At 40.5% G+C, this 14,077-nt stretch overlaps 1 protein-coding gene across 12 annotated transcripts in view; it reads right to left on the reverse strand.

Moving 5' to 3' along the window:
* DLG2 (discs large MAGUK scaffold protein 2) overlaps positions 1-14,077 on the reverse strand; it is a 652,065-nt gene that overhangs the window by 197,140 nt on the left and 440,848 nt on the right. Inside the window, exon 9 of one of the 12 annotated variants that reach the window (XM_085889208.1) lies at positions 4,024-4,666. The exons of the other annotated variants lie outside the window; for them this stretch is intronic. Coding sequence (XP_085745334.1) covers positions 4,573-4,666 — 94 coding nt within the window. The 3' untranslated portion in view covers positions 4,024-4,572. Of the gene's footprint in view, positions 1-4,023; positions 4,667-14,077 lie in introns of those variants that run through there. 12 annotated transcript variants of the gene reach the window in all.

Raw genomic sequence — 14,077 nt, forward strand, 5'->3', positions numbered from 1 at the left:
AAGGGAAGTGGGAGATTGGAGGAGGTGGAGGAATGAGCTGAAAGAGAGAGTTTGGGGGAAGGAAGCAGCTTTGTAGATGTGAAAGGGGCAGCTTTGAGAAGGAGAAGTGAGGGTCAAGATTTGAAAGGGAGGGGTGAGGAAGGAGAATTGAGGGAGAAGGGTGAGGGGAATAATTGAGGGAGAAAGGTGGAGAGGGAGCTTTTTAGAAAGGTGAGGGTGTATAATTTTTAGAAATTATAAGAGAGAGAAGTTTGCTTTGAAGAGGGAGGAGGCAGTTGATGTGTGAGGGAGGGGTGAGAAGGTAGCTTTGAGGGAGAGGGGAGACGATGACATCAGATACGGCCAATCGGCCATTGAGGAGGACGGAGGAGGAAGGGGTGGGGAGAGGGGAAGGACAGGACTGGGTGTAGGCATTGTGGAGATGGGAGTGGGTGGGGGAAGAACAAAAATTGAGGAGGTGGGAAGAAGGGGAGGTGTGATGAGAATTGAGAGGGTGGGAAAAGGGGGAGCAGCTTTGAGAAGGGGGAGAGGGGAGGGAGATTTGAAGGGGAGGGGTGAGGGGAGAGATTTGAAGGGGAGGGATGAGGGGGGACATTTGGGGAAGAAGGGTGAGGGAGGATAATTTAGGAAGAAAGGTGTTGGGGGAGCTTTTGAGAAGGATGAGCGGAAAGCTTGGAGGGGAAGAGAATGAAGTTTGCTTTGAAGAGGGAGGAGGTGGCTGAATTGAGAGGGAAGGGAGACGATGAGAACAGGCATGGTCATGGAGGAGGAGGGAGAAGGGAGGGGTGGGGAAAGGAGGAGGATGAGGCAGGGTTTTAGTATGGTATAGATGGGAGCAGGCAGGGGGAGGAACATGATTTGATGTGATGATGTGATGATGTGAAAGAACAAGAACAAGAAGAGCGGGAGATGTGATGAGAGGAAAGAGAGAGCCTGATAGAGATATTGAGTCGTGTGCTGAATGAGTGTGACATTTGAAAACCATCCAGTTTGGGATACCAGAGGGGAAACTGTTAGTAAGGCAGAGGACAGTGGAGAGATCCTGGGATGGAGGGCAAATGGGAGGGGTAAGGAAGGGGTATAACATGAAGGAGTTAGGAGGAGGTCGATTGAAGGAGGTGGGATGAATTTGCACTGATATTGGAAAAAAAAGATCGATTAATAAAGGGGCTGTCACACCTTGACGATTTAGCCAGCGTATGCCGATTTATGAAAAATTTGTCTAAAACGCTGGCACACGTCAAATACGTTATGGCTACATTATGTATACGTTAGGTGTATGCTGAAAAACACCACCATAGGTCGTATTACGCTGGTTTAAAACGTTGTACTTTTTGGTTGTTCAAATAATTTTACATGCTTGAAATTTTACGACGTACTTGGCCTTTGGCTCACACGTTCTGCCACGCTGGCCATAAGTTGTAGGCACGTTATGCGATCGTTGACACACGTTAATTGTATGTTACTCATAAGTCGAAACACGTAGAGGTAACATTCGCGTACCCGAAACTTATTTCTAACCTATGAGTAACGTTTTGTAAGCACGCTACACGAACGTTGTTCACACTTCGCAACACGCTACTTGAAAGTTCCTCATACGTCGAAATACATAAAAGTAATGTTTAGGGTACACGTGACTTATTTATAACCTATGAATAACGTGCTTGGGAATTATTATGCTATGCATACGCTAGACTATCGTTGGACATAGGTTGTGGACGACTAAAACACGATAAACAATCGTTGGTATAATTATCGATAAGTTATCGAAGCGTTCTGTGTTCATTACTAGTACATTATGCATTTGTCAAAGTCGTTTTTAATACTTTAAAAAGTAAAACAAAGAAATATTTCATCGTGGGAATGAGGAAAAAAAAATTAGCCGAAAAGAACATCGAACAATGGTGCAAAGTAGTCTCCTATTCGTGGACGATAAGAGGATCCATCATCACCCACACCCTCCCCATCGCGCTCACATACTTCTACTGACATAGACATACTACTACTATCAATGCTACTACTACAACGACTACTATTACTACTGTCACGCACACCAACTACTACTAATAGTATTACTACTACTGATACTACTGGCATTGACATCTACTCAACATGGAGTCTGGAACAAAGATGGGTTCCTCTTGTGAAGCCCATTTGCATATACCAATTCCCCTTAACGCTGCCAAGATGCCATTATATGGTAGCTGTAAGTTAGAAACACGTTCAGTAAGTGCTGTGGTCGTCCGGAAGACGTCAATCTAATTCGTCTACATACGACAATGTGCGTTTTAGATACGTTACAAATAGGTTCATAGCATGTTACTCAAAGGTTAGAAGCACGTTACACTTAGGTTCAAAGCATGCTACACATAGGTTAAACGCACGTTACTCATAGGTTCATAGCATGCTCGTCATTGGTTCAAGGCAAGTTACAAATAGGTTCAATGCACGTTACTCATAGGTTTCAAGCACGTTAAACATAGGTTCAGAGCACGCTACTCATAGGTTAAAAGGACGTTACCCATTGGTTGAAAATTAGGTTGCGGGTATGTTAAAAATTACCTTGACGTGTTTCGACTTATGAGTAACCTACAAGTAACGTGTGTCCGTCATGTGTAAACGATCGCGGAGCGTGCCAGGAACATATGACAACGCATGCGGAACGTGTTAGCCATACGCCGAGTACGTCGTAAAATTTTCAGCATGCTTGAAATTTCACGACGTATTACACGTACCATGTAATATGACAGCGTACTTCATTGTTTTCCAGCCTACTCTTAACATATACACAACTTACCTATACCGTATTTGACGTGCGCCTAGCGTTTTAGACACATTTTCATAGGCCGGCATACGCTGGCAAAATCGTCAAGGTTTGACTGCGATGTTGACACTTCAAATTCTCAGGAGGTTATGATTTAAATCGGCGTCTGGCAGGTTCTTAACAGGCTATGCCATGAGTTCGTCGGCGATACATGCAGCGCGCTATGCGTAAGTTGAACTATCGTTGGGCATAGGTTGTGAACGCCGACAACAGGCTAAGCATTCGTTGGTAAAAGTTATCAATAACACAACGAAACGTTCTGTGCCCCTTACTAATATGTTATGCATACGACCAACACGTTATGAATACGCCCAAAACTTAAAAAAAAAACATCAAAATTTCAGCGTACGCCAACGTTTTACATACATTTTTATACGTTGCCATTGCTGGTTAAAACGTTAACGTGTAACAGGGCCTTCATGGAATACGAACAAGTATTGCAAAATTTGATTTTTTAAAATTTGTCGGTCAGAGATTCCTTTAAATACCTTGGAAGATGGATGGAGTGCAGAAGAATTGACAGAGTGGCGCAAAGAAGCGTTGTAACCGATGGAATTTTTAGACAAGAGATGAAAGAAAGGTCAAATTGAATACAAGATTTTGAAGAATAGAAGAAGAAGAGGGAAAGTTGAAGCACTCACTCACTGTAAGAGACCATTTTTCATTTTTTGAAGATTAGGGAAGAGGCGGTAAGAGTAAAGGAAAAGTTTGAAGAAGAGGTCGTGAAGGTGTGTGGTCAAGACCTTCATGATCAGAGTGGGATTGGCAGGGAAGAGAGGAGAGATGGAAGAAGAACAGTGAGTACAGGAAGCCATGTGGTTAAGTGGGGTATAAGGTGAGAAGGGAAAAGTTTTTTTTGTTGTATTTAAAAAAAATATTTTAAGACATGAAACAGAGTATATTTGCAAGGGATAGAAGGAGTGTGGTGGAAAAAGTGGAGAAAATAAAAACTGATGGTGAAAGGTAAAAGGGAGAAAATACAAATAAACATGATCATGCAGACAGACGGGAAGACGGGCAGGCCTCAGGGAAACCCGATCTGACAAGACCGAAGAAAACTCACCAAATAGCACAAACTTTGAAACCAAACCAAACTAGGAACACGCAGTAAATATGGAGGCAACAAAATAACCAGTCAAAATAAAAACAACACAACAACCAGAAACATATATTTGAGACCCCCGGAGAGAATCAACCGTCGGCTCAAAAACCGGAAAGGATTGAAGTTTATTGCTAGGAATAGTTGCACAGTCTCCCAACTAAACACAAAATGGAGCCAATTTTGGGAAGCATGATGTGAAGTCGAATTCTAACAACTGTTGTGAGAAAGACAAGTCTTGTGGTGTTTGAAAAAAATTAAGTAAACGAGGCTTGATGAAAGTCGGTAAGAATGGTGACAGAATGCTGTGGGCAGGATTATATTATCGGTAAACTTGGAAAGCATTAGATTTTGGGTGATTCAAATGAGCCTCTCAAAGCCGAAAAATAAAATAACATTTATCGGTCCAGTTAGTTTGCCATTGCAAAAAGAAGACAAGAGTTTCCATCGTTGAAAGGCTTCCATCACATGGGTTTCCATAATCATTGAAATGGATACAGATATTCTGGATTCAGAATGTTTTCATTTCCATTAAAAGAGCAGAAGAAATGGTAGGTTGGGAAATTTATTACTAAAATACTTTCATTTAATGGACATGCTTTAATGCACATTTATTTGTGAACTTTCACTTTGGATGCAGGTCCACTACTCAGAAATTCATGCTTGACTCATAATCATCACCTCGCCCAACCACCACCCTCTTCCACCAGCACCACCACCCAATCCTCCCCTGCCAAGGATGACTGTCATAAAGAGAAAACAATCAGTAATTGACAAATCAATGCCTAAACTCACAGCGAAGTGTGTCGTGGTGGTGAATAGAGGACTGGATGAGGAGGGGGCAACGCAAGAAAATTGAATAACCATTGCTGATGTGAGACATGTGTGAGTTAATTATAATAGGATGGAGATGTAAAGTTAGATCATTCATTCTAATATTGAGGTTAGTTTATTAGAAGATGAGTAAATTAATAAATCAAGTTAATTGGGTGGTTCTTAAAGAAATGTCATGGCTTCTTGGATAGCATACTTGACATTTAATTGAAATAAAGACGAAAATAAATGGGGAAAAAACTGAAAATAAAATGTTTATATGTCTATGATCATGATTTTTACATATCCTACCCCCATTGTAACTCGACCCCACCCACCAGACCCTCCTCACTGTGTGTCTCGGCCCAATTTAAAAACAAATATCAAATACAAACAATTTTTTTTAAAGGTATTGAAAAAAAAGAAGCTACTTTAGTCTGGAAGATAATGACTGAGCTCTGGCTCCTCATATTTGTCAGTGTTGCCTTGTAAAGGGGCATATTCATGGTGGAACGGTCAGTGCATTCGCTCTAAGTCTGCAACGTCGGTGCTTCAAGCAATGGCTGAGTCATATCAAAGACTAAAAATAGGACCACTGGACCTGTAGCTTTTCTGGGCCCTGGCCCAATGTTGTATCCAAAATTTAATAGCATGGAGAGAAGGATTTTTGAAGGAATTTATATGATTTTCCCAAAAATCTACCAAGTCTAGCGTTTTGACACACTTCCGGGCACATGATTGGCATGAGCAACACATTTTACATCAGGACCCAGTCCTAATGTTGTAACACAAATTTGGTAAAATTCTGCCTGGTGGGTCTGGAGAAGAATATTTTTAAAGGAATTAATGTGATTTTCCCATAAAGTTGACTAAGGCGGCCATTTTGACACACTTCCCGTCACATTATTGGCATTCCTCTACAATTTCACATCCCTACCCTGCCTGTCCTAATGTTGTAACCCAAATTTGGTGGCATTCTGACTAGTGGGTCTGTTGAAGAAGATTTTTAAAGGAATTTATGCAATTTTCCCCAAAATTGACAAAGTCAGCCATTTTGACACACTTCCATTCACATGATCGGCATGACTTCCACAATTAACATCCCTACCCTGGCCTAATCTTGTAATCCAAGTTATATAGTATTCTGACTGTGGGGTCTGGAGAAGAAAATTTTGGAAGGAATTTGCGCAACTGCCATTTTGACACACTTCCTGTCACGTGATCGGCATGGCTTCCGCAATTAAACATCCCTACCCTGCCGTAATGTTAATGCTAATGCCCATCCCTACCCTGCCCTACCCTGTAATCCAAATTTGGTAACATTTTGACTGGTGGGTCTGGAGAAGAAGATGTTTGAAGAAATTTACTAAGTTGGCCATTTTGACCTACTTAAAATCATGTGACTGGAACGAGCTTTGGAATCCCCGTTACCGGTCAGGAGCGAAACGTTGCTGCCACATTTCAGCTGGATCGGTCCAGCGGTTTGGCCGGAGAAATAGGAAATGATGGATGGATGGACAGACAGACTGACGGATAGTACATGATGACAATACCTTCTCTGGAACTCTAATTTCACATAATCTGTAAATGGTATATGCTGCTTCCCTGCAAATGCTTGACACAGCATTTGTTTTAAAAAGGATAGAACACCGACAAACAACCATAGGCTGGAAATTATAGCAAATGTTGTGATGGGCCAAATGGCCTTCTACTTTGAAGTTCCTTATAAGGGAACACAATTGTTGTTATCTATATTATGCATCCAAAAATGGCAACAATTTCCATTTCCTCGAGTGTAGCTGAGACACTCCCTTTCCCTTCCTTGATCCACATTTCCTCCAAATATTTTCGCTTACTTGCCCCCTACTCCACAACTCCACTGCCCTCCCTTTATTCTCCGATTCACCCTTCTTTGTTGACATTTTCTCTCTCTCTTTTGGAAAAACCTGACGCAACATTTTCATGGTTTTTATTTGAAATATTTTGCTCTTTTACAAGCCTTGGACTTTGAAAGAATAATCCTTCACTGGATCTGTCATTGCCACACTGGAAATACCATCTTATGAAAGCAGGATAATTGGACTCTTAACCGAATTTGAAAAATATGTGACAGTAGCTGTGCATTACTTAAGCATAATGCATATTCTCTGCCTTGGATGGATTGTCCTGAATCTCAAGTAATAGGTAAAGGAAGACTCATTAAACCTCATAAAGGGCAAACTCATGTCCTCCCCTAAAGTTGCTGGCAAATTTTCAGTATTGCACTTAAGCAGCATGGGTCCTTTAAATGCATACCAACTTTTGCTTTACCTCTGAAGGCTGATGTCTCGATAGGTCGCGTCCAGGGGTAATTATTATTAATGACCTCCTTGCCTCTTTGCAAAATCCTCTGTTCTAATTTTCAGATGATTTTACCCTGTGCCAGATATCTCCATACCCCAGAGACAGGCAGGTGGCTCAGTTGGAGTCTTTGAAGCTCTTTGTCCTTACTATCCATTATGAACTCTCTCAATATAACTACAGATCCAATTTTCAGAACTAAGGCTTTCCAAAGTCACTATAAATGCCCTAATCGTATACAAGGTGTTCATTTGGAGGATGGTTCTCCACTATGGTGTGATGGTGTTGTTTGTGTTTTTTTTGACTGAAACAGCTGGAAACAGTTGGATGGAAGACTCTGAGAGGGCCTGCTCCAATCTCACTGCAAGCAAGGTGGGTTAGTATAGCAAGGTGGTATAACCTTGCTATACTAACCCACCTCTGCTATTCCACCTATCCCACCAGCTCAAAATGTTTGCATACATCAATCTAGTAACCCTTTCCTTGTATTTCTGAAGTCATAAGCTTTATGTTCACTTTCACTCTTTTCTGTGGAACTGATTTCTTATACAATGTCTTCTTGTGCATTTTCTTCCAGTCCTTCAAGATGGCAGCTCATCACCATCTTATTATATCACACTACCCTAAACATCATGTTGAGCAGTTCTCCATCTCAATGACAAAGTGGTAGCAGTTGTATTCCTCACAACAGACCTCAAAAAGATTTTTTTTTTTAAAGTGAACCAATACCTGAAACAGGACTTTTAATCCTGGTGTAAGGAGTGGGGATAAGGAAGGGGGAGGGGCAGTGGTAAGGCGAGGGTTTCCATTACCTACCACCCTGGTAGGTGAATGAAACCTGTGGAGCAAGATGACCAAGGTGAAACTGCTGACATGGAATGCAGCTGCAAAGGACATCAAACTGAAAGTTGGATCTGAGATCCCAACATTAAAGGTGACAACATCACTTTTTGCTCGATTGCTGGTTATCGCATGGTCATCCCATAAAAATGTTGACCTGGAAGAAATGATTGGCATACACGAGTTTGTGTATACAAGCCATGTACTGATGGAACTTGATGGATCCATTCATCCAACTCATGACACAAGCAAGGTAATACCACTTTTGCTGGATCTTGAGCAGGTGAACTGAAACACTACTGAGGCATATGCACAAGCCACAGATGATGATTGTTCACAGAACTGTCTTATGATTGATGGAAAGGTAGGAGTGCAGGAATTGATGGCAGTAAAAATCTTCCATAACTGTAACCATCTTGCTGCAGAGTACGTCAAACTTGTTGACTAAAAGACTTGAGACGATGACCAAGTGTGAGTTATATTTGATAATATCAAATTGATATTAATGATAACACTCAAGGAAGGTACAAGGGAATGGTGCAAAGACTAGGTCAATGGTAAACAAAAAAAAACTTCAAAGTTGAAGATTCAACACTCATCAAAAACAAAAAGTTGTTCCTCATAAACATTGGCATGAAGGATTCACTCGCCTTGTACTTTGATCAAAAACTCATAGACACGAGCATGATGACAGCAACACGGAATAGTGTCATGACAAATTATGAATCACGCCTCATCACTCCAGGTGTTGGTACACAAAAGGAGGCAGACACTCCTAATTTGGCACGCTGTAGATGTAATTGCCCCATGTCTAATGTATAGCCGGCAGGTAAGGCATGGAGTTAAGTTCTGCTTCTTGTCCGTTTTCTTTCCTGCATTCGCTTGCACTCTTCATTGCTTGTGACCATTATCCTTGTGCACATCTTTTTCTAACTGCCTTTCCCCTTTTTGATGATTGCTTGCTTGTGCATTAAAATACTGCATAGCACCGCACCTTCGCATTTTACATTGTCCTGTACATAACAAATCCCCTTTTGATGAACTTCATTCCCGATCTGTCTGTGTTCGTCTTTTCCCCATTGGTCAACGCTGTCCACACCTAGGTTACTCTAGACAGCTACCGTAGATATTCATAGAAAAACTGGCAACAACAAAAAAATTCCCTGCCTTCCTTCCCGAAAGTTCCCTATCATGTAAGGTACTGAAAGTTCCTGTCGTGTCCATCTTGTTTACCCCATGTTCCCCACCCCATCCCTCCCTTCCACAGATCTCCAAATGTCTTTCCCCACTGTTTTGTCCTTCCCTCCCCCGCCCCTCTTGTCTCATGCCCCCCTTGTTGTTCATTGTGCGTTAACTCTCCTACGAGCCTCGACAATGTATACAAAAAACAAACAAAAAAAACCATCATTTATATTAATCAATGATATATTTAGGTTCGTTAAAACATTGTTGTCAAGATCTGACCCAAAATATTGTTTTTTTTTAATTATTTTTTTTTAACATAAGCTGGTCTACTTCCAACAGAACAGAAGCAAACAAACCAAATGAAAGGCCATGCACAAAGGACTTGTGTGTTTCACCCACACAAACCTCTTATGCACATCATAACCATTTAATCATCAGGCCTATGTGAAAATGGAAAGTACTGTACAACGATTATGTAATTTGTGCTGTCAATGTGCTGCCCTCTCCCGGTGTTAAATAAAATGACCACTCGTGTACAAGTCCTGAGAGCGTCGCTGTCACCGCATTGATGATAATTAATCAACACGTGCAGTCTCAGTTGGTTTGTGAGACCATTAAAATTTTTTAAATAAATTTGCTCATTTTTGAAGGACTCACGAGTGCGTTTGGGGAGGGGGGGTGCAGGAAGGGGTGGACACATTCCCATGGGTTAGTTGGTTCTTGCTCGTTTCACCGAATTGTAATCCCTGCCAATAGTATTTTAATTTTTTATCAGTCCTGCTTTGACATGTATATTTTTGTTTCTTTAGCACAAGTATTGAGTGTGTGTGTGTGTGTGTGTGTGTGTGTGTGTGTGTGTGTGTGTGTGTGTGTGTGTGTGTGTGTGTGTGTGTGTGTGTGTGCGTGTGTGTGTGTGTGTGTGTGTGTGTGTGTGTGTATTGTGCGTCAGCATTGTGAGCGTTTCATTTGTTTATTCCACCGTGATATGATGATTGTGCTGTTCATTTCACTGCGATGTCATGATGTGACGATGAAGATTGTGATATGATCGTTACATGACGATTGTGACGTGATAATTGCGATGCGATATGATTAAAAGATCATTACGATATGATATGATGATCGTTTTATGACCATGTGTACACGCTCTGGGACGTGTTGACTGCTAGTCTTTCATGTTTCAAAGATTTGATTTTTTTTTTCTGATTCAAAGTTTTTCATTGGAAGTCTCGCAGTTGAAAGTCAAAAAGGTTGACATGTACGTCAATTCATTTTTGTTTCAGCTTCTGCCATTTCAATGTACCCTTCCGTGTGAATTGGTGTGATAATTGAGTACCGTAAAGCCATTATTTGAGGGACATTCTTCTTTCACACATTTCTGTTAACTTAATTTATCCTTGCTGGCATATTTCTTCCGATTTTATTTTGTCTGAATTATTCTTGTATTTATAATTGTTTTCTCACCTTTCTGCCTTTGCTTCCTTGCATCGTTGCCAGTAAAGGTTTCATAGTTTGAGCATGCTTACATTAGTGCTGTCCTTTTCCTTTTTTTGCTTTGGAATTATTTTCACAAGTTTCAGATTCACCATTTTTTGTTGTTCTGCAGATGAAACGATAAAGGTAAAAGCAATTCCATGTGACCATTACATACCTGGCAATGCCCTGCGGAGGGCTCTATTTTTACTTGCATGTGTTTCTAATTATCTCTTCCTATTACGAGGAAATAAAGACAAATTCTGACAGAATAGAAAGCCATTTGGCCCATCATGCCTGTTAGGGTTAGGGTTAGCAATTCAGGTTAGGGTTAGGGTAATCCACATTACAGCAATTGCACTTTCCATAGGTACTGTTGACAAAAAAGCGCAGCTCAATGATAGAATCTGCCCAATGTCGAGGAACACAATGACAAGGCTTTCGATGCATCATTTTATCTACAACTATAATGCAAATGTGACAGCCAGCTTTACATCACCACATGGATAACATTTCCAAGGTGCAGCACCCATGGCCGCCGAGAGCCAAAACAGGCCCTGAGGCAATACTAAGTGTGGAGACCCCTTCAATTTTTGTTTTTAAAACAATCTATATGGAGGTTTCCATATATGCTGTGTTTAAGGGAAAATAGGTTGTTGGTCACTTATTCCTACATGCGGTTGGAGTGCGGTCAACACTCCTGTGTTCATTTATATCATTACGTTATTACACGATTGTCATTATGTAAATTGTTCCCATGGTAGTTTATTTTATGAGGGAGGGTGTCATTGCCCTTGCCAGGGAATTGCCTGAGTGGCTTGTTGGAAGACACAAAATAAAGTTGCCCCCGGTGTTTTACCTAACACCGTCGCAAACAATCATTATATGAGACAAAAAAAATTGAAGGAATAATTATGGGCCCCTGTCTGGGCCCTGGGGTAGTTACCCACACTGCCCCCCCTCCCTCCTCTTGGCACCCCGGCAGCACCCCTTTCTGGCACAAATTAGAAGACATTTTAAAAGTTGACAGCTCATTGGCGAGCAGACTACATATGAGTATGTCTACTCCTTTATTTGCATTTCTTTCATCATTTTCCAGTCATTGTATTTCTGGTTTGCACCCCCCTCCCCCTGTCCATCAAGGTAGGATAATTAATTCGCTGAAGCATTAGTCTCTTTTGTGTTAGATTTGAAGAAAATGTTTCATCTTGAAGATGACGACATTACACAAATTGAAATAATGCTGTCCAAGAGTGGAGTTGATCTAAATTATAAACTCTTCCAAATGTATAGGACTCAACCACACTTCACCTTTGGGATTATTATTTGTTGCAATTAATACCTGTGGATACCTCACTGTGAACACTTAATGTACGATCAATAGTGCATTCTCATTTTCCTGTTATGACTGTTGCAGCAACTTCAACAATTTCTTTGGCCAATTATTATTACTTCATGCTTTGTCTGGGATTTGAAGGCCTTTGCCAATATTCTATTGATATATAATGAATCTTTTGTGCTTATTCAATGTCTGCATAAAACACAGTGCTTATAAAACAGCTTGCTTCATGCATATCATATCATGTGTGCATGGAAACAGACAAACTTAAACAAAAGAATTTAAATTCATTTCACTAACAAAATCAACATCAAATATGTGGTGAAACGTAAAAAAAACAAAAAAGTGCAATTTACATCAGGTGAGGTTTAAACAATAACCTAAAGCAATATACATTGAAGGTTATAAGTGCATTCGATGTTCTGATATGAATACCTTTGACTGGTACGAATCCACAAAACAAGATAAAATGTGGACTATCAAATATGCCTGCTCTCTGGTATATATAAACTGTTGACGAAAGTTATGAATAATCAACTCATCAGTGACCTGAACAATAACCATCCAGGGGAACAAGTAAGTTTATGAAGTGGGTACTCAACAATAGACCACCTTCATATGATAAAAGTTTCTGGGAAAATCAAAATCGCACAAATTATCACGAGTAATTGGCGTCCACAACCTTCCTTGCCCATGTTGTGGAACGTCGGCCGAGGCCCTCACTTGTTTTTAATCCGCCCCCACTTTTTCACCTTTATTCGCTTTTAAATTAGTTTTCTCCACAACCGCTTGAGCGATTGACAAAACTTTCAACATCGGAATGCCTACCCATGAAGAATGAGACCTTGCTTCGCTCGGCCTTGCTCGGGCAATTGATGATGAAAAGCCTTCATTGTGTGAAAACAAATGTTGCAATATAAGCTCTATATCGCTTTAGCATCAACTCTAGATATCTGGACATATTAGTGTACAACGGTGGAAAAGTGACCTTGAAACTGCACCAAAGTAGTGAGACGTTAAAGATCAAAAAAGGTATCTGAAGCATTTGTCTCAATGAAAGAGGCATTGGAAGCGAGGCCACAACATCTCCCTGAAATTATACACTGCATGCACTGGAGTGCTCCAACAGCTAAATTGGAAAAAAAATAAAGGAATAAATGGCGATGGGGAAAGACTAAACCAATTATAATTTGTAGATGACTTCATTTCGTTTAAAACTATGCTTAAGAACTGAAAATGATGATGGAAGAGATACATTTGGAGTCAGACGATTGGAATGAAAATGGGTATGATTGAATGAATAATGTTCAACCACAATTTAAAAGAAAAAGAAAACAATTAAAAATTGTCATTGCAAAAGTGAAGAAACCACAACTTACATTTCTGTCCACAAACTGATAAAAATTGATATGGATCACTTTGACGAGGAGAATACATGTACCACAGAGGAGAGGGATGCGTAACACTAACCAGGCAAGGTTCAATAAGGTTAATAGTAGAAATTAATTCAATAAAAGGAAATAATAACAAAATAAGCAAACTTATGAGCAAGCAGAGAAATCAAACTGATTCGCAAGGTGATTAAAAAACAAAGGACGAGAAAGCAGGGTATAAATTAAAGCATTTCACATCGTATTTGGGAACACAAAAAGGTAGATGGTCCATTATTACTGGCTGAGTGACACAGTATCTCCATTCCAGAACTCCATTCCAATTATGGATGATGTCGAGTAAGTGCATTGAATGCAAAGCATGAATTTTGACTCGTGTGTGTGTGTGTGTATATATATTTAACAGGAAGCAATGTTGGGATTATATAATGTTCCAAAAATTATTGTGCGGAATCCCATTGCATGAAGAACAATGATCTCTAACCCCATTTTTGGGGGTTGTATTTGGCAAGTATGGCTTCAATATGACAGATACCAGCGAATTTATGATTGAATAACGACCTATTGCCAGTGTGTGGGTTCATGATTGTGAGAGAGAGCATGCTATGAAGACATAAGAGCAGGATTTTCGGACAGGCTGATGAAATCTGATCCCTCACGTGAAGCATTACGGACTTCTCAACGGGGCATCTTAGTGACACAAAGCGTTCTGGTCGTCCAGCATCACGTCGGGATTATGTGGACATTGTTGAAGCATCTTGTTCAAGATCGCT

Source organism: Eptatretus burgeri, chromosome 7 (genome assembly GCF_056783735.1).
Source record: "Eptatretus burgeri isolate ZD-2024b chromosome 7, Ebu_testis_v1, whole genome shotgun sequence".
NCBI lineage: Eukaryota > Metazoa > Chordata > Myxini > Myxiniformes > Myxinidae > Eptatretus > Eptatretus burgeri.